The sequence below is a fragment of the Trachypithecus francoisi genome, unplaced genomic scaffold (assembly GCF_009764315.1).
Source record: "Trachypithecus francoisi isolate TF-2019V2 unplaced genomic scaffold, Tfra_2.0 Lachesis_group7, whole genome shotgun sequence".
Classification (NCBI taxonomy): Eukaryota; Metazoa; Chordata; class Mammalia; order Primates; family Cercopithecidae; genus Trachypithecus; species Trachypithecus francoisi.
Window position 1 is genome coordinate 37,351,300 of NW_022681472.1, and position 26,488 is coordinate 37,377,787.

At 38.6% G+C, this 26,488-nt stretch overlaps 1 protein-coding gene across 1 annotated transcript; it reads right to left on the reverse strand.

Annotated features, from left to right (window-relative positions):
* Window positions 1-296: 296 nt before the first annotated feature.
* IMPA1 (inositol monophosphatase 1) lies at window positions 297-26,488 on the reverse strand. Its single transcript, XM_033203576.1, is given in 11 exon segments — window positions 297-1,648; window positions 3,333-3,484; window positions 13,548-13,656; window positions 16,438-16,546; window positions 18,838-18,883; window positions 21,743-21,847; window positions 22,734-22,867; window positions 23,558-23,644; window positions 26,338-26,375; window positions 26,378-26,443; window positions 26,446-26,488. Coding segments are annotated over 11 exon segments (990 nt in total). The 5' UTR covers window positions 26,474-26,488; the 3' UTR covers window positions 297-1,532.

Genomic DNA, 26,488 nt, shown 5'->3' on the forward strand with positions numbered 1-26,488 from the left:
TGCAAGCTCTACCTCCCAGGTTCATGGCATTCTCCTGCCTCAGCTTCCCAAGTAGCTGGGACTACAAGCGCCCGCCTCCATGTCCAGCTAATTTTTTGTATTTTTAGTAGAGACAGGGTTTCACCATGTTAGCCAGGATGGTCTCGATCTCCTGACCTTGTGATCCACCTGCCTCGACCTCCCAAAGTGCTGGGATTATAGGCGTGAGCCACCACGTCCGGCTGAGAATACAGTATCAGATGTTTTAAGTACATGTGATCAACAGTACAAATACAGTAATTATAGCACTTAAACCTTAGTATCACACATCTTTAATATATTAGATATAAACAACAATGAAATCACTCCCTACCTTGAAAACTTTATAGAAGCACTTTTCATTTTACAACACAAAGCTCATATGAACCTACAATAAGTCTAGTAGTCTGTTCACATGCCAACGGATAAGGCTGAACAATAAATTAACCCTTTAAAAATGTCTATGAACCAGTACAATTTTCTATTTGAGTTCTGCAGAGCAATGACAACTAAGAAATATTTTTAAAGGCTGAAGAGAATCCAGCGGCAATGAAGTTAATTAACTAACAAGACTAAGAGAAAAATAAATAGTTCAATATTAACAATACAGTATATTTGCCAGCACAATCAAATCAGTATAAACACCTACTGAACTTAGTAAAATGTTATATTGTATCTAATTATGTCAGATATCTGATGAGAGTGCTTTGTATTATAGAAATAGTTTCTTCTCTCTTACACAGGACTTTAAAGCAAATCCAAACTGACAACTTAACTGTTTTGGAAAATGTATTCACTGCAGAAATGCCCACAATAAGCTATGTTATCTGATGGCATGGTAATGTGAAACATAAAAAATTTAACTAGGTAATTTTTATTTCAAACCTGAAGCAAAAATACAGAATGCTGAGTTCATTACTTTATGTATCTATTATAACTAGGAATTACTACCTTAAATATTCATTCTCACAATGTTTGTTTTTAGTTGCCCAGACATGTAATGGGCCAGGTGCTATATGAACACTGAAGAATAAAACACAAAAGGTGTGTTTTCTCTGCAAAGAAAAAAACGTTGGCCTAGGGTACTTAGTATGTCCTTACAAATTTAATTATATATGGTTTCTGAAACTAAAGAGAAATGTTTTTCCAAACAGTTAACTTTCTAAGTGGGTGTCTCTGCACCTATATAGTAAGTCAAAATTTCAGGGGACCATAGATATTTAGAAACACAAAATTGCTAATTGACTATTTCAGTTGATGTTATATTTATCAACTGTACTTCCTGGGTATGTCTTCTAAAATACATCCTTACATGCAAAATGTTTTAAATCAGTGAAACAAACATTATGTCAATTCTTGCAAACCTAGTCATAGTAAAATAAGGAACAAGTTCCGAATTTTTAACCTGGACAAAGAATCTAAACCAAGCATATCATACATCCAAAACACATATCCATCGATGAGTCACCAAATCTGGGGAAAAGCAACTGGGATTGACTATGAGACTGCCGTAATTAATCTTCATCATCTCGTTGCAAAGGTATAACCTGAATTTCTTTGGCTATCCTTTCTGCTAATATTCTATTATTTGCAGCAATTACTCTTCGTGACATCAAATCAAATGGTCCACCTAAGAGCAAACAAGTATGAAAAATAGTTTTATCTGGTACAAAAATAATTCACATAAAACGAGTATAGCAATATGTACTATGGTCACATAACATTTTAATACTTTCAGTTTTTCTTTTTTTTTTTTTTTTTTTTTTGAGACGGAGTCTTGCTGTGTCCCCCAGGCTGGAGTGCAGTGGCGCGATCTCGGCTCACTGCAAGCTCCGCCTCCCAGGTTCACGCCATTCTCCCACCTCAGCCTCCGAGTAGCTGGGACTACAGGCGTCCGCCACCACGCCCGGCTAGTTTTTTGTATTTTTAGTAGAGACGGGGTTTCACCATGTTAGCGAGGATGGTCTTGATCTCCTGACCTCGTGATCCACCCGCCTTGGCCTCCCAAAGTGCTGGGATTACAGGCTTGAGCCACTGCGCCCGGCCACTTTCAGTTTTCTTAAACAAAAATCTACTCTGTTACATTTCTACAACATATAAGCTTAGACAATATATAACTAAGTTTCCAAGCATAATGTTTGAGTAAATAATGAAGTCATACCAGTTAGAAAATGTCTTATTTTCTCTATTTCTATTTTTGTACATTCTTATTACCTCTTTATTGTTTAAGAATCTATGGACAGGGCTGGGCGCAGTGGCTCATGCCTATAATCCCAGTACTTTGGGAGGCCGAGGTGGGTGGATCACGAGGTCAGGAGATCGAGACCATCCTGGCTAACATGGTGCAACCCCGTCTCCACTAAAAATACAAAAAATAAAATTAGCTGGGTGTGGTGGCAGGCACCTGTAGTCCCAGCTACTAGGGAGGCTGAGGCAGGAGAATGGCGTGAACCCGGGAGGCAGAGCTTGCAGTGAGCCGAGATTGCACCACTGCACTCCAGCCTGCGTGACACAGCGAGACTCCATCTCAGAAAAAAGAATCTATGGACAGAAAGTGTGAATCCAATGATTTTCCTACCACTGTCCTTCCCAATTCCTTATTTCTTTGTTGCCTTTCTCCCAGATCACTGGTCAATTCTTTCTTTCAACTCGGATTCACACTTTAGTTTAAAACTTTCACGATCAGTTGAAACCAATTATTTAATTTCTCTAGTCTCAACACAGTGATGGTGGAGGAAGTCCATCATCAACTATCACCATTGTCACCATTCAAAGAGCTCTAGCTATAAGCCTCAGACTCAGTGACTGTCTGGGCCAAGGGTGTCCAATATTTTGGTTTCCCTGGGCCACACTGGAAGAATAAGAATTGTCTTGAGTCACACATAACATTCACTAGCACTAATGATGCCTGATGAGCTAAAAATAAATTTTAAATCGCAAGAAAACTCATTATGTTTTAAGAAAGTTTACAAAGTTGTGTTGGGCCGCATTCAAAGCCATCTTGAGCCACATGTGGCCCATGGGCTGCAGGTTGGACAAACTTGGTCTAGGCTTTTTCTACAGCCTTTCAGGAGTCCCTGAAACTCACACTAGAAAAGGATTAGCCATTTATCATTGTTTAAGTCTCACATTACCATTACCTCTTATCCTTACCTCTATCTCCTAAAGCTTATTTTGATTTTACACACAATTACATAGCTTGTTTCTGCTTCAAAAGATGCAGTATAACGTATATCAAAAAGTTTTTAAAATTTTACATATGGAGAAAAGTCCAACAGATGTGTGGAGATCTGCTTCACTCTCCATAATTCTACCTGTAACATCCATTAGTACGCCACCAGCTTCAGTCACAATAATGCCAGCTCCTGCAACATCCCAACAGTGAATTCCCATTTCATAATATGCATCTGCTCCACCAGTTGCCACAAGGCACATATTAACAGCTGCTGTTCCAACACTCCGGATCCTAACAAATAGAATTGAGAAATAAAATTGGAAAAAATAATCCATTCAAGTAAGATATTCCTCCTTAACTTCACTTTAAGTGTCAACTGAAGAAACTTGGAACAGTCTAGAGGATAAAGATTTTAAGAGGTGATATCTAATTGTAAAATAAAAATATGTATAAATCTAATTATCATGGTATATAAATCACAAAACCCTCACAAAGCAATACTTTAATAAGATAAACATTAAAACAATATTTTTTCATAAAAATAAAGATAATGGTTAATTCTACAACAATGAAATGCAAGTATATTAATATTTGTCTAAATCCAGTTACTAAAGCTTATATTATTTTACACACATATACACATACCCACAATGCAAACAGTCTCTAGAAGGTGTAAAATATTATGGTATGGGTCATTCTCAACTGGGTGTGCGTCATACATGTGCCTAAAGCAACAACAGCATGCCAGGCTCTGCACAGACCTAAGCCTGCCGTGGAAAATTACTGTAGGTTTGCCCTCTCATAGCACCTCTTCCTTGAATCCAAGTTAAGTTGAATATGACTACACTTGATAGCAATTGTAGCAATAACTTATTCAGTAAAGAATCATCAATGTTAAAATTAATGGGTGAAAGTCTGATATTTATAGAGTGTCAAAGTGTCTCTCCACAAGATACAGAAGTACAATAGAAAAATAGCATCTTTACAATGGTCTACCATTACCAAGTGATCCAAGTTAATATCACTCAAAATGGGACAAAAAGAAATGTGCCTGATAAAATGCACTGAGAAGGACAGAACATTACTTTTGTGGCATTCCTGCCAAAAATCGATGATCCAAACATAATCATGAGGAAACTAGACAAATTCAAATTCAAGAGACAGACTGCAAAATAACTGGCCTATACTTCTGAAAAATGTCAAGGTCATAAAAGACAAAGACTAAGCAAGTTCTAAATTAAAGGAAATTGATGAGAAATGACAACTAAATGCAATCCATGACTCTAGACTGAACGTTGGATTAAAACTTTCAAAATTTGAATAAAGTCTTTATATTAGATTATGTATCCATGTTAATTCTCTTTTATCATTGTACTGTGGCTATGTTACACAATGTCCCTTTTATTAAAGACATACACACTGAAATGTGTATTTAGAAGACAAACGTCATCATGTCTGCTAGTTACTTTCAAGTGGTTTTTACACAAATTCCTTCTGCAACTGTTTAAAGCGATGGTAATAAGGGAGTGAGTTCTGTTCAATGAGATCTTTCACAGTTTACTTATTTAAAAACATGGGAAACTGATGACTAATGTGGCATTTGTTTTATATCTCAAAAATAAAAACAAAAAAATTGCACCTAAGTACATCCTTTACGCCAAAGAAATTTTAAAAAGGATTAGAATAACATGATGTCATTGATTTGACATGTTTTCCATCATATGTTTTTGAAGCACATCAAATCTGAGAAAGTACTAGTAAGTGCACCAAATTTCCACAGATGTTTGTTTCCCAGATAAATAAAATCAAATTAACTTTAGTGGCAGTTTTTTAGTTATAAAGAAAAGTGCATTTCCCCACTTCTCACGAGATATGTGATATTTGATATCTCATATCATAGAATGCAAATACCAAGGTCTTTCATAATTAATTCCCTGGTATTCTATTCAGATATAGAATCCTAGGCTAGCCGAACAACAGTGATACCTACTTGCGGTGCTTCCGTCACTTCTAATGAGCATCATGGGATCTCAAGCAAGCGGTCTTGCAATCAGCAAGAGAATATTCTTTCATGGAAAATATTATGAAAGGATTACCAAATAGATTACTTAACTACCAGGTAATTAAGACTACGGTGTAGATTCTGCACTATGTGTTCCGAATCTTATCTTATGTGGTCCTCCTATACAGCTGTGGTCCACCTATATAGGTAACATGCTATATTGTAAAAAGGATTACATTTGATGTCACAAAGATTTGAGTTTGCTCCCATGTCATGTTATCAAATAAAGATTCCAATTTATTTTAGACAAATGTAGTAATGACTACAGCTAATATCTGTAAAGCACCTAGCAGAGTGCCTAGCATATAAAATGTCCATAATAAAAATAGCTAATTTTATGATAAAATTATTCTCTAAACCATAATGTCAGAAAATATCATATACCATACATAGTGGGTTTCATCTGCATGAATTCCTGAAAATTAAACAAAGGAAATGGATTCAGAATAATGTACTTTGCCTCATAAATGTTGGTTCTTAGGAACTTATTAGACTGTTTCTGCTTGTTTAAAGCATTCATTCAGATTATAACTCTCTTTAGTTTAATTGTTTTGTATAAGTAATTCTGAAATCCCATTGTAAAACTGAAGAATCAGCTGAATGCAAAAGATTATAAAAGCAATCAGTAAGTTAGTACTTCTTAGTAATATTTTCCTGGTTATACTTTTGAAAAAAATCTGAAGTAAAAATTAGTTTTTATTTCAGCCAACAGCAAAATTAAAGGTTAAAGTTGTAAACCTCTTGCAGTTTTTTTATGAGTAACATAACCTTTTTATAGCCCGTGGTTACAGTCCTTGCTTCAGGACAGCACAGTGTAGCAGCAAGTTTATTGCCCTTCCCTCAAGGGCATCATTCTGGGAGGTTCTGTAGCTATTTGACAGAGACTCTCTTTTACTTTACTCTTTACTATATAGACCACATACGCATAGTACATAATTAGTTTGTACATAGTCAAACTGTATTTTGAAGGGTCTGACTCCTAAGAGAAGTGCAATATTGAAGAAAGAGAAATGATGTGGGAGCCAGGATTCTAGTCACACTTCCATCCAGCTGTGCCATCTCAAGCAGCCACATCACCTACTTGAACCTCAGTCAACTCATCTACAAAATAAGGCTGGATTATTAGGTGATCTTTGATCAGTTCTAAGACTCTTATAACTCAGTGATATTTTCACAAAGAAAAATATAGAAATATTAGGTGGTGAAAATATTACCTGTTGTTATTCACAATCACCATATTTTGTTCAATAAAGGATTTTTATGATTTTTCATATAAACAACTATGGTCAAAGAAATAATATTTAATGGCCGGCTGCGGTGGCTCAAGCCTGTAATCCCAGCACTTTTGGAGGCCAAGGCAAGTGACTTACAAGGTCAAGAGATCGAGACCATCCTGACTAACATGATGAAACCCCGTCTCTACTAAAAATACAAAAAAATTAGCTGGGCGTGGTGGTGGGCACCTGTAGTCCCAGCTACTCCGGAGACTGAGGCAGAAGAATCACTTGAACCCCCGAGGCAGAGGTTGCAGTGAGCCAAGCTTGCGCCACTGCACTCCAGCCTGGTGACAGAGCGACACTCTGTCTCAGAAAAAAAATAAAAATAAAAAATAAGATATAGTATTAACTACACTAAAGTGATGGACCTCAAACCTCTAGCTTTTCTTGAAGATTTAAGGATAAAAGTAAGGATAAATATTTCCTTTTAATTTCTTCATTTATGAAACTGTCATTATAGAGGGACTCTGAGGTCTGGAGAATAATAATGACATGCCAATTTGGAACTCCCTATACATCCTCCTGGAATATAATAAAATGAAATCAACCAGGAGGAAAAATAAAACCCATAGGACCCATTCCATCAGCTAGAAATCAAGAAACACAAACTCTCAAACTACATCTAAGTAGAAGAAAAACAAACATATAAATTCTAACAGAGCACCAGAGGCCTGAACATACACAGAGTAGGGGAGAGAAGGCAGAAAAGACTTTGTGAGGAAGAACAGGGAGGAGCAGAGGACCCACAGGGAACAAAGACAAAACCACCCCTCAGAAAAGAGTCAGTGAGACAATAAACACAAAAACAGAAACACCGAGCACAGATCAGCACTTGGTAATTCATAGTCCTGGCTACAGGTAACGGGCTAGAAAACATGCAGAATCTGACCAGGCAGCCTCAGAGAAGCTGTGATTCTGAAGGAGAATCAGATAAGATAGCAGAGACGGTACTCCTTGGAAACAAGTGAAGGAAAAGTAGGAACTAAGAGTGAAAACTTAAGGATCCTGCAGAAATGAATGATAAACAAAAGACAAGCCAACTCTATCTACAACCAGTAGATATTCATAAAAGAAAATGCATAGAAGGGCATAACTGGCAAAATAAGAAATTCGGAAAGCAGGAACCCTGATCACAAAATGAAGTGAAAGTAGAAAAAAGTAGACCACATTCACACAAAACTACTGCAAAACATCAGACGCTGTTAATAAAATGGTTTTGTTTTTTCTGTTTGTTGTAAAGTCTCTCCCCCAAAACCAACAATGAAGGGGAATAAAATGAATATCAATCCAGTCCGAATTAAATACTTTCAAACAAAAACTTGTGAATACTGAAAAAAAAGTTACATCAGCGATATAGAAACTAAGAGCAGAAATGGACCAAAATACATACATAAAACAAGATGGCTGAACTCAGGAAAGAAATGGGGGGGGGGGAATAAAAGACAAAATAATGTCAGGAATGAAGAATAAATTACAAGGTGCCAATAAAAGAATAGATGAAAAGAAAACGTAATAAAGAGAAATTAGGAAAAGCAATAAAAGAAGTAAAAAGAAACAGAGAAAATGGCTGAAATGAAGACACAAAGGAGATGGAGCATTCTTACTGGTGTCTTTAAAGAAAAAAATAACAGAAGTGCACTAGTACTTAAACTATATCTTAAGGAAACTTCCCAGAAATTAAAAAGACATGAGCCTATATACTGAAACAGATAACTGACCCAGAATGAGCAATTCTAAGATACATCCTTTAAAAATTGTTAGCCAACAATTAAGGTGGAAAAAAAAAACAGCCTCCAATTAAAAGATAAAATAATGTAAAAGCCAAGAAAAATTAGATTTGCATCAGATTTCTCAAAAACAATATACAAAGCAAGGCAACAGTGAAAGAACATTTTCAAGAAATTTATACTTTCATTAAGGATACTATATCCAGCCAAGCTGTCCTTCAAGTCTCAAGGCCACAGAAAAGCATTTTGGAAAATACCCAAACTCAGGGAAAACTGTGCACATATCCCCCAAGGAATCTACTGAAGGATGAACTTCATCCAATTAAAAAGGTGGCTGGAACACTTCACAAAAGGACTGCGAGCATTTTATAATGTCAAATGAAGAACTAGGATCAAAGAGTGGGGTCATGGGTTGAAGAATATGTAAATATAATATCTTCTGGCAAAGTAGACAGAATGCAACTTTAACACTGGGATAAAGAGAGAGAAAAGGGGACTGGGAGACTGTTACATAGGCAGTAGGTGAAGCCAAAACATTCTAGATAGTAAATAGTTAAGTAAGAAAAGAATATTAAAGGTACTATAAAAGTTTTATTACAAAAGAAACCTGCTGGAATAAAACGTAATCTTTATAAACACAAAAAGAAATTTTAAAAGAGGCAGAGAAGGCACATCAAATGAACACAGTAACTATAACATCATACAGACAGTAATTATAACACACAACAATACAACAGAATTGAGACGAAAGCAGTCATATCAATAAATTAATAGGCCTAACCTATCTGTTAAAAAGATTTCAAATTGACTTATAAAGTGAAATTTCACGCAATGCTGTATACAACTTCAAATGCAGTGGTTCAAAGGACTAAAAATAAAAGGGTGGACAAAGATTTATCGGGCAAACAGGAAAAGTAAGAAAGCAGGGGCCGGGCACAGTGGCTAATGCCTGTAATCCCAGCACTTTGGGAGGCAGAGGTGGGTGGATCACTTGAGGTCAGGAGTTCCAGACCAGCCTGGCCAACATGGCGAAACCCCGTCTTTACTAAAAATACAAAAGCCGGGCATGGTGATGCATACCTGTAATTCCAGCTACTCAGGAGGCTGAGGTAGGAGAATTGCTTGAACTTGGGATGCGGAGGTTGCAGTGAGCCGAGATCATACCATTGCACCCCAGCCTGGGTGACAGAGCGAGACTCTGTCTCCAAAAAAAAAAAAAGGCAGGAATTGCAATTCTGATGTCAAAGTAAAATTCAAGCACAAAAGCATGAAACAAGACAAAGAATACATAAAAAGTATACAATAAACTAAGTATGTAACTATTATGAAAAGACATCAAATAACATAGCTTCCACCTACATAAAATAAAAGAGTTGCAAGGAGAAATACAGAGAAACACACTAATAATAAAAGACTGATACATCAGAGACTCTCAGTATAAGACAGGGCAAATAGATAAAAAAAAAAAATTAATTAGGTAAATCTTTTGGCTATATATTGAATGTTATACCCTGGAAATAAGGAATTTTACTATTTTTCAGTGCATATGAAACTTATAAAAATTGATCACAGAATAGGGCACAAAGAAAACATCAGGTTTCAGAAAGCAGAATTGTTATAATGTAATAAAACCAGAGATTAAAGATGAAATTTTTAAAAAACCAAAAAGGTGTCTGCTATGGTTGAATGTTTGTCCCCTCCAAAACTTACATGTTGAAATTTAATCCCCAGTGTGGCGGTATTGGCGGGGGTGCCTTTTAAGAGGTATTAGGTTATAAGGGCTTTGCCTTCTAGGTTCATGGCTTACAGATTAAGGGTGGGGTGATGCTGATAACAAATACTTGAAAATGCAGAAACGACTTTGAAATGAGTAATAGGTAGAAGATAGAAGAATTCAAAGGAGCAGGCTAGAAAATGCCTGCATTTCCGTGAATGAAGCATTAAGGAAAATTTTGGTGAGGGCTTAGAAGACAAGGCCAGGGAAAGTTTGGAATGCCTTAGAGATTGGGTTAAGTGGGTCTGACCAGAATGCTGATAGAAATAGGAACAGTATTCTGATGCGGTCTCAGATAAAACTGAGGAACAAGGTATCGGATCCTGGAGGAAAGGCCATCCTGGTTATAAACTGGCAAAGAACTTGTCTGAACTGTGTCCACGACTGAGGGTTTCTTTTTTTTTGAGACGGAGTCTCGCTCTGTCGCCCAGGCTGGAGTGCAGTGGCATGATCTTGGCTCACTGCAAGCTTTGCCTCCCAGGTTCACGCCATCCTCCTGCCTCCAACTCCCGAGTGGCTGGGACTACAGGCGCCCGCCACCACGCCTGGCTAATTTTTTGTATTTTTAGTAGAGACAGGGTTTCACCATGTTAGCCAGGATGGTCTCAATCTCCTGATCTCGTGATCCACCCGCCTCGACCTCCCAAAGTGCTGGGATTACAGGCGTGAGCTACCGCGGCCAGCCGACTGAGAGTTTCTTGAAAGCCTAAACTTGAGAGTAATGAATTAGGGTATCTGGCAGAAGAAATTTCTAAACAAATTATAGAAGTAGCTGCATGGTTGCTTTTGGCCACTTTGCTGAGATTTGCAAGCAAAGGAGTAATTTAAAGACAAATTTATAACTAAAGGGGAAGCAGAGTGGCCAGAAGCAGTGGCTTACACCTATCATCCCAGCATTTTGGGAAGCCAACTTGGGCACATTGCTTGAGCTCAGGAGTTGGAGATCAGGCTGGGCAGCATGGCAAAACCCCATATCTACACAAAATACCAAAAATACAAAAATTAACTGGATGTGGTGATGCAAATCTGTGGTCCCAGCTACTTGGGAGGCTGAAGTGGGAGGACTGCTTGAGCCCAGGAGGTGAGTCTGCAGTGAGCTATAACTGCACCACTGCAATCCAGCCTGGGCAACAGAGTGAGATCCCATCTCCAAAAAGCAAAGCAAACAAACAACCAACCAAAAAGAAAGGAAGCAGAGCAAAAAAATTTGGAAAACTCTTAGCCTGGCCAAGTAAAGAGTGAAAAGGTGTGTTCAAAGGAGGAAACCAAGAGTTAGCCAGGAACCATTTGCTAAACAGATTAGCACAGCTACACGGGAGCCAGGTGTTATTTCTAAAGACAATGAAAGAAAGGACCTGAAGGCATTTAAGAGATCTTCAAGGCTGCCTCCCTTTACAGGCCCAGAGGAGCGCAGAATGGTTTCACGGCATAGGCCTGGGATACTCTCCAATGCTGGTTGCCCAGGGCCACCCTAGACGGTGCTCCCTGCACCCCAGCCAAGGTCAAGTGACCCTAGGTGTGGCTTATACTACATCTCTACAAGGTATAAGTTGTAAATGTTGGCAGCAAGATACCAATTCTGCAAGCTTGCATAAAGGAAGAGCTGTGGAGGCTTTCCAGCCTCCACTTGGCCTCAAAGATTGTCCTCAGAAGCCTGGGAGCCCAGGAAGAGACTTGTCTGAAGGGCAGAGCCACAGTGGAACTGTGGGGTTACTGGTAGCAGAGACTCTCCACCAAGGTAAAGCCTAGTAGAGCCCAGGAAGTAAGGCCACCACAGAGAGCCCCCAACAGGGTAATGCCTGACTAGTGGAGCCATGAAAGCAGGACCACCACCTGGGCTTCAGAACTATGGAGTCACCAGCAGCATGCAAGGTACACCTTGGAAAGTTTCAGGCACTGGACTCCAACCCATGCCAGTAGCCATATGGGCTATACCCTGCAAAGCCACAGGGGCAGGGCTGCCAGAGGCCTTTACCCAGCCCTCGACCCCCAGTGTCTCCACGAGGTGGTACATGCAATCAAAAGTGATTATTCTTCGGCTTTAAGATTTCATGTCTGCCCTGCTGGGTTCTGGACTTGCATAGAGCCTGTTCTTTCTTTTTGCCTAATTTTCCCTTTCAGAATGGGAATGTTTGTCTTATGCTTGTGTCATTATTGTATCTTTGAAGCAGATAGCTTGTTTTGATTTCACAGGCTCACAAATGAGACTCTGGACTTTAAACTTTTACGTTTGTGATAGAACAAGTGAAGACTTTGGGACACTGGGATGGAATGAGTGTATTTGTATGGAAAAAGACAAATCTGGGGAGTGTCAGGGGTAGAATGCTGTGGTTTGAATGTTTGTTCCCTCCAAAACTTACGTTGAAACTTAACCCCCAATCTAGCAGTACTGAGAGGTGGGGTCCCTAAGAGGGCTATGCCCTCATGAATGGATTAATCCACTCATGGGTTAACAGATTAATGAGTTATCATAGGACTAGGACGGGTGGCTTCATAAGAAGAACAGAAACCTGAGCTAGTATGCTCAGCCCCACCATGTCACATTCTGTGCTGTCTCAGGACTCTACAAAGAATCCCCACCAGCAAGAAGGCCCTCATCAGATGCAGCCCCTTGACCTCGGACCTCTGAGCCTCTATAACTGTAAGAAATAAATTCCTTTTCTTTATACGTATACATTACCCAGTTTCAGGTATTGTGAGCAACAGAAAATGGACTAAGACAGACCCTAGTTGTGAAAATTTAATATAACTCTTCAGTAAAAGAGGAAATACAAGCAAATTACAGAATTCATGAAAAATAATTATAATGAAAACAGTAAGTATCAGTATTTATGGGATATAATGAAAACAGTGATCAGATGAAAATTCATAGCCTAAATACCTACATCAATAAACATAAAGGAATTAAAATAAATTTTCTAATCAAAAAGGAAAAAAAAAGGAAACAAAGTAAATCAAAAGAAAGCATGCGGATGAAAATAATTGTGCAGAAAAGAAAAAACCATCTAAAGTTAAAATCCTGATTCTTTGAGAAAAAAGAACAAGGAAAAAAGCACAAATAGACAAAATAGGTGACAAAGGGGAAATAACCACTGATATAGAGAAGCCAGAAATTAATTATAAGAGTCTATCTTACAGACTTCTATGCAAAGAATTTGAAAACTTAAAGGAAGTAATTTCATAGGCTGTGGAAATGTTCCAGATCAAATAAGGCTAAGGAGACACGACAACTAAAAGTAATAATGCTGACTCTAGACTGAATCCTACTCTGTTGGAAGGCAAATCTATAAAGAACATTAGCAGATTAACTGACAAAACTGAATATGGATGACAAATTAGATTAAAAAGTGTATTTATGAAATCAATGTTTTCATGGTTATGGAACAGAATCTCCCTATTCTTCAGAAACCATGATGTATGTAATTCATTCTAAAATGGTACAGGAAAAAAAAAGGTGTGTGTATGCACATACACATGTATAGAGAGAGAGAGAGAATAATGGTAAAGAGCTTACCCATGAACAGGAATGCAAAAAAGCTTTTCCATATTAGAAAGAACAATTCTTACAGTCTCTGGTGTTCTGGAAGAGCCCAACTCAGTCACCAAGAGTGATTTGGTAATATCTAGAAAGAAAGAGTTAGGTTTCAATATTTAGAATTCTAGAAAATATCTGACACTTATAATTCAGAAGAGGGCATTTGTATCCCTCTTCCTTGTTTTATCATGTTTCTTTATAAGCGTTTAAATAATAAAATACTGATAAATTAATTATCCCCAAGCGATCCTTTCTATAAGCATCAGAGTCCAGCTGCTTAGGCCCTTCCTGAAAAAGTATATAATGTAACCAGTTTGCCTGCATACATAATACCTTTAGTGGGAAACAGCAAATGCCTTAAATATTTAAAAAGGAAAAAGGAGAGATTAAATTCAATAAGGGATTTATGTATAGATTTGAAAGAAAACAAATTACAGTAAAAGTAAAAATTTTACTTTTACAACAAAAGTAAAAATCTCTGACATCCATTTACAAGACTGACAGGTTATCCAAGATTTTCCATTTGAAGCTCAGGACACACCCAACACCCCACATCTCACCTCCTCTCAGCAGTTGAGATGTATGTTCACCAGCTGTGTTTGAGCATTTCTGTAACTGTTGTACTACTTTTAATAGTTACATAATTTAGGGCTGGGTATGGTGGTTCACACCTGTAATCCCAGCACTTTGGGAGGCGGAGGTGGGCAGATCACGAGGTCAGGAGTTCGAGACCAGCCTGTCCAACATGGTGAAACCCCGTCTCTACTAAAAATACAAAAAATTAGTTGGGCATGGTGGTGCGTACCTGTACTCCCAGCTACTCCAGCGGCTGAGGCAGGAGAATAGCTTAAACCCAGGAGGCGGAGGTTGCAGTGATCCGAGATCACGCCACTGCACTCCAGCCTGGGTGACAGAGCAACTCTGTCTTGGGGAAAAAAAAAAAAAAAAGGTTACATAATTTAGTACTTTGTAAAGTGAAGAACGACTATGCAAAGGAAAAGAGTTGTTTCTATGAAAACTACCATATTCCTTCAGGTCTAAGATTTGTATTTTCTCACATGTTGACATCTAGAAAAATAAGAATGCATCCTCCATTTCATGGGGTCTTAGATTTTAATAAAAAGGAAATAGCCTAAAAATCTGCTCTTAAATTAAGTGTTTGATTGAGGGGAAAAATTATAAAAGCCTAGAAAGATTCTAAACTCAAATTGTTTTGCAAGTACTTCTAAGTTCTTGCTGCACTGAAAAGAATCTCAAAGTGCAAACTGTGGGAAATGTTTGATGTGGTTTATGGAAGAACAGTAACTCAAAACTTCAATAAGCTGGGAGAAAGAAAAAGAAAAGTTTTAATCTGCAGAATGCCAGTACCTTTAAATTATAAAGCCCAAAGAGGCATTTAAAATATACCAACACAGAGTCTCACTCCCCTGGAGTTAAATAATTACCACTTGAAGCCGCTTGCTATGTGGGCTCTAGACTCACTGATGCCAAGCAGCCATAAAATGCCATATATCTTATAATTCAACAGTGTATAGCCAATCACTAAGCAATGTTATTTCTGTAAACCAATGAGAATTCCTGAAGTACAACTTTTCTAATCATCCCCTCTCCCAGTGTGTCCCTTTTTCTTTAAAAACCTGAGCCTCTGCTAAGTTCTCTGAAGCACACTCCAAGGTAATCTAGAAGTGTGTCCTGGGCTGCAGTCCTCAACTTTGGCCCAAATAAACTCTCTACATTAATTTTGCCTGTGCTTCCTTTTTTGAGGCCGACAGATGTAATAGAGAAGGAAGAACTTAAATTGCCATTTGGCTTATATAAAATATATGTCTCATTTTCAGTGATTCCCAGCTTTAATGGGCTTCCCCCCCCCCATTTACTTTGTAGTAATTGGTCCTAGGGGCATCAGATCAGAGGAATTCTATAAAGAATTTTAGATGCAGTAGATAAAACATAAACCATGAACTCCACAAGGACAGTGTGAAAGGAAAATAAATCTGAGGACCCAAAAATCACTGAGCCAGGGGAAAAGTCAAGCCGGGAACTGTGTCAGGCAATCCTGTCTCCCATTTAATTCCTAAATAAGACACCTACAAAGACAAAAGAGCTACATACCTCCCTTACAATTTCCCCAAAAGGAAATTCCTTGTGGACCTCAAGATCTTTACCCTAAAACAGTTCTGGCTGAATTTTGCCCTGGCAATGTAGATTGATAGCTTATCTTCACAGGTGTGGGACAGAAAGTCATCCCTCTACTCACCTGAGACAAATTCATATCTGATTGCTTCCTCTGCCCTATTGTTTATGTAAAAATGCAGATTCACTGAGCCAGACTCAACTGTGTATTTAAAGGCTGATTACAGACTTAAAAGAATATAATCATTTGTCATTTATCTACCTATAACCTGAATACCGCCCCCTTCCCCACTTCTAGTTGTCTTGTCTTTATGTACATCTTACACATATTGATGTTTCATGACTATAAAAGCAAACTGTACCCCAACCACCTTGGGCACATGTCGTCAGGACCTCCTGAGGCTGTGTCACGAATGCATCCTTAACCTTGGCAAAATAAACTTCTAAACTGATTGAGACCTGTCTCAGATATTTAGGGTTCACAATCGGAAGCCAGTCTTAATCATCTTCCTATCTCTATCACAAAATACAATGTTGAGCCTGAAGTGTTTGCTCAATTACATTTCTTTCCCTACTTCCACTCCACATTCAAAACTGAAGTCAAAAAGAATAAAGAGATAATAAACACAATTTATGAATCAGTTAACACTTGGAGAATTCCACAGGTGAACATTAAAAAACAATAAAATATTGAGTACACAATATGAATAGCACCAAAAATTGCAATTAACCCTACCTTCTTGTTGTGAAACTTGTAGTTTTTGACCATTACAAAAGGCACCTTTTCCTTTTCTGGCAGTGTACATCTTGTCTTCCACACAGCTGTACACAACTCCAAATTCTATCTGCAGAGGAAATCAAGTTTCCTTTACCAAACCTAAGTATTTTTCATATACTTTTTTCTAAGAAAATAACAAGACAAGCTGGTATACTGACTAACAACAATGGACTGAAATGGCTAAACTGTGGGATACTTAAAATGTTAATTTCCAGACTAATTAAGAGAAAGAGGTCACCAGAACTGATATCCTTGACTCTCCTCCCATCCAGGTCCAGATCTAAGAACACCCACCTTACCTCTCTTCCTCCTGCCTCAGAAGACAGGGCTTTCCTATTTTCTAAGTGAACACTTCTCCGGTGTTAGGACTCCTACCCTCACATACATTCTCTCAAAAACTGCTCCATCAGCTGATTCCCTCGTCTCTTGGATTTTTCTTCTTATACCTTCTCTTTAAATTTCTCTCCTCCTTACAAAACCTTTGAAATGTTATTCTACCCTTTTCCCTTCACTGCCAATGAGTAACTTTGCATCTCTTATTCTCCTCTTAATATATTACAATGTGGCTTCTGCCCTGATCACTCATTCTTCTGAAAGTCCCACAAAGAGAATATAAACAAACGTTGTTTGTTGCCTCAAATGCCTTGTCTGAAGAATTGGAGCCTGCTGGCTCAACACTTATTCAATACTTAATTTACTACCTCCATGTTCCCAGCATTATTCTCTTAGTTCTACCTCACCTACTAATTTGTCTCAGTTATGACTTTAGAACATTCTTTTCTGCCTCACCCTGAAAAGTTAGGCACCTCAGGCTTTTTTCTTCCTTCTCCCATTGCTTCAATTTCCCTTTTAGCTCTCCATATTCACACAGGTTGGTTCTTTCCAGTCCACAAATTCATTTTGGCTCCCATGAACCTCATAATCGGGGGAAGAACCTATGGTTCCAAACCTAGTCTTGCAGAATTTCAAAGAAAAATCACTAATTGCCTGATCACCTCCCATTTCTTCCCCATAAATCTCTTTCATATTTAATCTTAAAAATACTTCCCAATTTTGCATTTCCTTGGCTATTCTCACTGCCTCTACTTAGTTCGGAATCACCCACGCCCCAGTATAATCTCTACATTGCTAGAATTATCTGTCACTTTCCACTTCAAAACCTCTACTGGTTCCCAACTACCTAGAAACAAAAACAATTTTCTTGCATGGACTGGCCACAGTGCCTCACAGTAAGGCCAAACTAACCTCTGTCCTGGCCACTTGGAGCACTTCCCTCATCATGAACATCTCACCATTCCCCACACATATCATGGTCTTCAATTTCTCTAAGCTGTTCTTTCTGATTAAAACGCTTTTCTCTTCCCACCCACCCCCACCCCCTTGCCGCCAATCTGGAAAACCCCTAGTTTTCTAAGGGCCAACTCACATGACCAACTTCTAAGATCCCTGCTGTTATGAAGATTTTACCAACCCACTCTCAGAAGAACTGGTGACATTATATGTTCCCACAGTATTTTTTTTCATGGTTCCACCACATATCATCTTACCTGTTCACACATCTAACTTTGTGCTGAGCTGTGAGTTCAATGGCAGGAACAGCACAAAGCCTAGAGCTGATTATATACTGAATGCTCACTTAGCTTCTTCTGGACATTCTCACTGATTAATACAACCCTGGGGCTAAGCTGTCATTTGTCTAATTTGTGTTTTACGTTCAGAAATGTTATAACAGATTTTATACATGTTGATTTTACATTATGAAAAGTTCCTTGAAGATAGGTAGGTAAAATGTTAGTAACCACTCTTCACTGTTTGACCAGCTAAGTAGCCAAACAGCAAGGAAATGCTATAGCTATGTGTTTTATTCTGCCAGACTTTAGACATAAGTATTTGGACATAAGACATAACCTGAACTATGTGTAGGTTCCTAAGGAGAGTCTGTATTTTCCAGCTATGCTTTGGCCCCTGCTACTTGCTGGTTTCTAAACGTATTTCTTCACTAACACCTACTAAAGCATTCCCAGCTCAAATCTCACCTCTTCCATGAAGCATTTTAGATCACGTATCAACTGCTATCCCATCTGACTCTATCACATATATAATGGTTACTAAATACTGAGCTGTATTTCAGTTACTTGTGTACATTTTCTCCTTACAACTTCTGCTTCTCAGAATACATTAAATTTTATTCAATGGAAATGTACCATGAAAATTTTAACAGTCCTGTAGCTTATATTCAAAATAATGCAGTTATATAAATCAAATATACAGACAAACCTGAATTATGAAAACACATATACTTTTTCTCAGAAAATGAGAGCAAGGCATATAATCAAATATATGTTTAAAAAAACATACCTTTTTATTTACAGCAAAGCCAATTGAAACAGCTACAAAAGGAAATCTTTTTTTAAAAAAAAGGACAAAACACAAATTAACCAACATAGAACTTTTGCTAATAAAATTAATCTTTTCATAATACAAGTGTTCTTAAAATTTTTCCTATAAAAAGTCTCATCTCCACTCCCCACAAAATCTAAGATGCAGAACAGTTTGTATGGTATACAACCCTTTGTAAATAGGACAAAGTGGAGGTATTATACACACATACCCACACACACACGTTCACACAGGATGCTTCTACAGACATGAAACATCTCTGAAAGGATTCACAAGAAACTCGTAACAATGGTCATCTCCAGAGGTGGATCCTGGGAAACCCGAAATAGAAGTGCGAAGGGCATTTTGCACTGCGTCTTCTATCTTTTGAAGGTCAAATTCTATGAATATAGTAGCTATGTAAAAATATTTTCTCATGGCCGCACACAGTGGCTCACTCCTCCCAGCACTAATTTAGGAGGCCAAGGCAGGAGGATCATTTGAGCCCAGGAGTTTGAGACTAGCCTGGCTGGGCAACATGGCAAGATCCTGTTTCTACAAAAAAAAAATTACAAAATTATCTGAGTGTGGTGGTGCACGCCTATAGTCCAAGCTTCCCCGTTAGGCTGAGGCAGAAGGATCCCTTGAGCCGAGAAGGTCAAGGCTGCAGTGAGCCGTAATCATGCCACTGCACGCCAGCCTGGGTGACAGAGACGCTGTCCCTCTTTAAAAAAAAAAAAGTCAAAATTGTAAAAACTTTTAAATCAATTTGGTTAATAAAGAAAACTGTAAAAACTTTTAAATCGATTTGGTCAAAAAGCATATATTTTAGTGATTTTTTCTTTTTCTTTCTTTCTTTTATCTTTTTTTTGGAGATGAAGTTTAGCTCTTGTTGCCCAGGCTGGAGTGTAATGGCATGATCTCAGCTCACTGCAACCTCCACCTCCCAGGTTCAAGTAATTCTCCTGCCTCAGCCTCCCAAGTAGCTGGGATTGCAAGCACGTGCCACCATACCCAGCTAATTTTGTATTTTTAGTAGAGATGGGGTTTCTCCATATTGGTCAGGCTGGTCTCGAACTCCCGACCTCAGGTGATCTGCCCGCCTCAGCTTTCCAAAGTGCTGGGATTACAGACATGAGCCACCGCGCCTGGCCTGTGATTTTTTTTTTCCTATATCCTAGATCATGATAAACACAAATACCGCACTGGACAAAATAAATGACTGTCACTTGTCTCTACTCCAACAGCAAACTTTAGGCTTGGCCTCTGAAAAGTAGACTTTGAGCCAAAATTTTTCCAGAGCTGCATGACAGTCTGAACACAGGTTGTAACTGCTGACTCACAAGAGAATTAAGATCAAGGAAACAGACAAGATCAAGGTTCAACTCTTGAAACTAAAGCTATTGAAAGTAAAATCTTTTAAATATGTAATAAAGTTTTTAACAAAAATAAGATACTATACACAGTGTATTGTACAGTCTTCTCTTCTGTGAAAATATATTAGCATCTCTCCACATTTAAAAGATACAACATTCTATCACATATAGATTCTAAACCTTAGCTTTGTAGACTTCAAGGATTGGATATATAGTACAGATGTGTATGACTACATGGGAACTTCAAATATGACATCTATATGTAATCCCACCAGAAGCAGCTACTAATTTTAACTGTCATGGGCAATTTCATCAGGCTTTCTTCTAGTAATATCATATACTTACTCTGTGCCAGGCACTATACTAAGTTCTTATACGAATGTACTACTCATAGAGTTGAGTTACAATTCTATGAGGCAAGTACTATTAATATGGCCTTTTTATAAATTTTTTTTGATACTGTGGCCTAGAAAGGTTAACTAACTTGCCTAAGGTGAAAAAGCCAGCAAAAACGCACCAGAATGCAAGTCTATCAATCCTAACACCCCAGCAATTTTTTTTTTTTTTTTTTTTTTTTGCCGGCCCCGGCCCCATCCCCATCCCCCTAAGGGCTGAGGGGAGGGGCCTCCCCTGCACTTTTTAACCCTGTTTTTCACTCCTGGACTGAACTCATTCTATATTGACAACACTCTCCGAGAGTGACTGCATTAGTTTTACTAAAATACATTTTTTTAACATAGTTTAAATTTTTTAAATTTATTTTTATTTTTTGAAAACATATTTTTGGCCAGGTGCAGTGGCTCACGCCTGTAATCCCAGCACTTTGGGAGGCTGCGGCAGGCGATCACCTGAGGTCAGGAGTTCAAGACCAGCCTGGGCAATCTGGTGAAACCCCGCCTCTACTAAAAGTAGAAAAATTAGTCGGGCGTGGTGGCAGGTGCCTGTAATCCCACCTACTTGGGAGGCTGAGGCAGAAGAACCGCTTGAACCTGGGAGGTGGAGGTTGCAGTGAGCCGAGACTGCCATTGCATGCCAGCCTGGCCAACAAGAGCAAAACTCCATCTCAAAAAACAAAAACAGAAGCAAAACATATTTTTACATAGTTACTACTAATAGATCCATATTAGTAGATCCATATAAATCTATGGTATGTGCCACTCAAAGAACAGAAAATGGCATTCAGGGCAAAGTGCCCTTCCCACTCTCAAAGCTGCAATGCTGTTTGCTTCCCTTTTTAGATAGCGCCAACAGTGGGAAAAAGAATGGTGAACAGGGCACTTGACACCACAGGACAAGATCACATTAATATTTCTTTACCTCCTCCATATCTGATAAGTCTGCATAATACATTTTGCTCCACTATTACATTTTATATGCACTTTATTAGAGTAAAGAAGCATAAACAAAGTATACAATTTTCTAAAGTGTACATGTTCCTAAACAGAGTATCTACAGGTCAATCCAGTTAATACGTAAAGAGTAATTATATTAGAAATTTTAAAACATACCTATGTACGAAGTTAGTTGTTCCATCAATAGGGTCAATGATCCATGTGGGGTTGTCGGTTAAGATACTTTTTTCCCCGGCTGCCACAGATTCCTCACCAATGAAACTAAAAGCAAGTGGGACAAACTCTTAATCTTTACATTGATTTCAACAATTTCCAAATCATAACATTTCCTTAGCTACACAGAATACTATAAAACACAGCAGGCCAGGCGTGGGGGTTCACGCCTGTAATCTCAGCACTTTGGGAGGCTGGGGTGGGCAGATCACCTGAGGCAGAAGTTCAAGACCAGCCCGGCCAACGTGGTGAAACCCCGTCTCTACTAAAAATACAAAAATTAGCCAGGCATGGTGGCAGGCACCTGTAATCCCAGCAACTTGGAAGGTTGAGGCAGGAGAATAGCTTTAGCCTGGGAGGTGGAGGTTGCAGGGAGCTGAGATCGCGCCACTGCATTCCAGCCTGCGTGACAGAGTGAGACTCTGTCTAAAAAAAGGTCCAGACACTCTCTAATACTCTCCTCCCTTCAAGAGGCAGAGCCTAATATCCCTTCCTTGAGTGTGAGCTAAGCACAGATACTTGTTTCTAACCAATAAAGTGTAAGTGACAGTATACAAAACTTTGGAGACTAGTTCACAAAATGTCCCTCTAATTTGCATCTGATTCAGACTGTTTCTCCCTCCCTGTGCCACCTGCACCGGACTAGATGTCAGCTTCCACGTTGTGAGTTACTCTGTAAAGAGGCTACATAGTAAGGAACTGAGAGAAGCTACCAGCAGACAACTCCCCCAGGAACTGACATCTGCCAACAATCACATGACTGAATGGATCCTTGAGCTCCAGTACAACCTTCAGTTGACTGCAGCCCTGACCAACACTTCGACTGTAACTTCATGGAAGACCTTGGCAAGAACCATGTAGTCAAGCTACTCTCATATGCAGAACCCCAATGGTGAGATGATAAACATTTCCTATACAGAGTAAATCAAAATACCTGTGAGATGGATACTTTCCCTTTATGGAAGAGAGAAGCATTTTTTCAACTTTTTGGTCTGTAGCAGTTACCAAATCAACTGGAGAACTTTTCAGCATAATATTCATTTCATTTTTTAGAGCTTCACAAACTACCTAAAAAGAGGTTTTGGTAAGCAAATAGAAAAGGCATAATTTTAAACAAAGAGATAAAATACATAAATGGTTTAAGTCATTCAATCTGTCTTAAATAATATTCTTTAAAGACATTCTTAAAAATATCTTACATCTATAAAATAAGCCTTTAATAGTTACGTCTTTCTAAAAACAAAAATTATATAAACTTACATCTTATTTTAGATTCACAACTGTCATCACAGAAACGCTGATCATATAAAATCAGGGTATACGCTCTATTTAAAGTATTTAGTAAAATGAAAATAAATGTAGATTGATCAAAGTGTGTATTTTATTTAACAAGGCAGGCTGGGTGTGGTAGTTCACACATGTAATCCCAGCACTTTGGGAGGCCAAGGTGGTCCAGGAATTCAAGACCAGCCTGGATCCTCATCTCCAAGCAAAAATTTAAAAAATGAAAAGTAGCTGGACATGGTGGCTCATGCCTGCTGCAGTCCCAGCTACTCAGGAGGCTGAAGTGGGAGGATTGCTTGAGCCCAAGCCTGGGAAGTTGAGACTGGAGTGAGCCATTATCCCGCCACTACATTCCAGCTTGGGTGACAAGCAAGACCGTTTCAAAAAAAGAAACCAAACCAAAACAAACAAAACAAGGCAACAACACAGTGTCCCCACCAATCACATTATAACTGACAAAATCTTAGCTCATACCTCTCCAGCTCGTCTTGCTAGAGTTACTGCATAATCCATGCATTCCTGCCAAGGATCAGCCATCTTCTGAAAATATTTGACAAATATCTGTACAAAGTAGTTACAACTGTCTTAGTACTCTTAATTATAGAATAGTTAGTTCACAAAGGCATCTTAATTAGAAACAGACTGTCATTTCAGGATTCACCCCCTGCCCTAGAGTTTTTCCCAAGATTTATGCCTATACCCAGTAAAAAAATTTCTCACCTAAATTACCTCATTTCTATATTAAAATATTTTCATAATAAACACTATTCTATGAAATTGTTTCCCAGTGTGTCCATACCATATTACACTTTTTAAAAAAAAAAAACCAAAACATTCGTTTGGAGAATAGATAAGAAACAACGCAAGAAATACTTTAAAAGTTAGCATAATATTTGGGAGGAGAATAAAGTGAAAACAAGAGAAAGAACACTGGGAATACTAAAAAAGAAGCTTGAAGGGAAACAGCAAAAGGTACTTGAAAAAATTACGTGTAAAGATGAAGAACTTAACGCTCAGAGATGAGAAATAATTTGCCCAAAATTACAGGCAACTGACACAGAACTTCAACTCAATTCTGATTTTAAAGTCCATTGTTCTTTGTATTATAACATTCTGAGAAAAGAAAATTCCAGGACAAAAAAAAAAAAAAAACAGTCAAAAAGCAAATTTATTTCCCTGAGTTTCAGAGAGGGGGGAAAAAAAAAGAACATATATTTGTGTTCCAAACTGTCCAGCTTTCCACTGACTTCTGAAGACTAAAATAACTCACCACTGGCTTGATCACACTCTGAAGTCTGCATCTAGCACAGTAAAGCTTTTTAAGCTGTCAGACTAAAAACTGTAGCACCATTTAAAAAGCAACCCTGATTTTGTCTCCTTTCCAATAGAAAATAATAGACACAGAGTTACATCTTGAAGACTATTCATTTTGGGGCCCACATTATAGGAAAGAGGACAGGAGTGGAAGGAAGGGCAAAAGACCCACATGCCGAATTTCTACCTGTTGCTTTTTCTTCCTGATAAAAGCATTTTTTAAAATTTTGTTTTAAAGGAAGCCACTCTGTGAGTCATATAAGCAACTCCTTCAAGCGCTTCACGAATTCTTTCCAAACTTTTTTTTTCACTCTTACTCCCATTCTGCTCCACTAGTCTTAACAGAACTAGATGTTCTCAAGCTGTACGTGCTTTCCTGCCAGAAACAGCTCAAGCCACTCACACTCCCGCCTTCTAACAGCACTAATGTAACTCTACAAATTCTTCAGGACCCATTTCAAAAGCTACTGTCTCTTCTAGGGATTCTCCACCCAGAAGTCACTATGTCCTTCACCCTTCAAGAGATGTTTACTGAATACCTATTATATGTTATACACTGCACCATGGGGAGGAAAATCAGGTCCTGTTCACACTTTCTAGGAGGGACTCAATATTAATAAAAAACTAAAGACTACATGCAAAATAACAACTGGAATAATAAAAGTTAAGAAGGAGAAGTGCAATGAGAAGCATCTAAAAGGGAGCTTTCACCTGGACTTAGGCATCAGATCAGGTTTCCCTGAAGACAAGATTAAACCAAGAGGAGAACAACAAGTGAACACGCATGAACTCACTCAACTGCAGGATGCCTGGTGCATGAAGACTAACTGAAGGGCCTAAGTGTGACAGCTCAGATTAAGGGAAACAGGAGGAATAAAGCTGGGGAGGTAGTGGGGATCATCCCCTACAGGTGGGCCTTAGGGATAAGACACTGATTGAAGAGGCTTCAGGAATCACTTCATTGTGGTTACTGAACAGAAGCCTAGAAAGTGAGTGTGGATAGAGGGTTAGCAGATTTACATTCAGGATGCAGTAGTGGGAGGACACCTGATGATTGGCTGAAACCTGGGAGGGAAGTTTTGCTGGTAACAGAGTCAAGAGTTAACAGAGTCAAGAGATACCTGTTTTGAGGGAATGAGTAACAGATTGGCTACAGAGTACCAGGGACAGGAAGAGTCCAGATTTCCCATTCTGGCAACTGTATGGATAACAGTCACAGTCTAGTGAAACAGGGAGCAACAAAAAAAAAGAGTCAAGTTTGGGATATAGGTAGGAGTTTGAGAGATTAGGAGTTTAATTAGCGGAAGATGAGAGGCCTCTGTAAAATCAAAATATGTCAGCTGAATCATGGATCCTGAGCTCACAGGTATGGCCTGCAGATAGAAACATGTAAGTTACTTGAGCAGACAGCAACTGAGGTCCTGAGTCTGGACATGGTTGGATAGGCATGATTGACAACTGCGTAGAAATGTGATCCCACAAAATCAGTAGGATCCAAATGGAACAGACTGACTGTGGAAACCCAGCAAGGACTGTCTTCAGATTCATCTTGGCCTCTGTCCAGCATTCCTTTCTCCTGTATATGGGGCAAGACCCCTACTGAAATGGGGGTCTTAAGATCTACAACCAGACAAGGTAGGTCAGAGAATTTCTTCATGGTCAGTTCTAAGACAGAAAGGTGGGCCAAGATTCCTGTCAAGGGCTATGGGAGTTATAAGCCAGGAATGGTGGATGAAAACCATATACACACACACACACTTATATATATATACACACACTATATATTTATATACTATATATAAGTAAATATACTATACATAAGAATACTTATATACTATGTATAAAGTATATAAGTACATTTTATATATCTTTTTATATATGGTTATATCTATATAAATCACAGTACATTTATTGATGGGCAGGGTCCGTAGTTTACTCACTTTCATTTTCCCAAAGCCATAAACACCTGAACTGTTTGTGCTGTTTCAGTCCTGGTCACAGCCTTCCAGCGTGGGAGCCAGGCCACCTGTCCCAGCAGCGCGACTGCGGCAGCACAGGACCTGGGCGCTGCCCCATCACTTAGAGTGACTA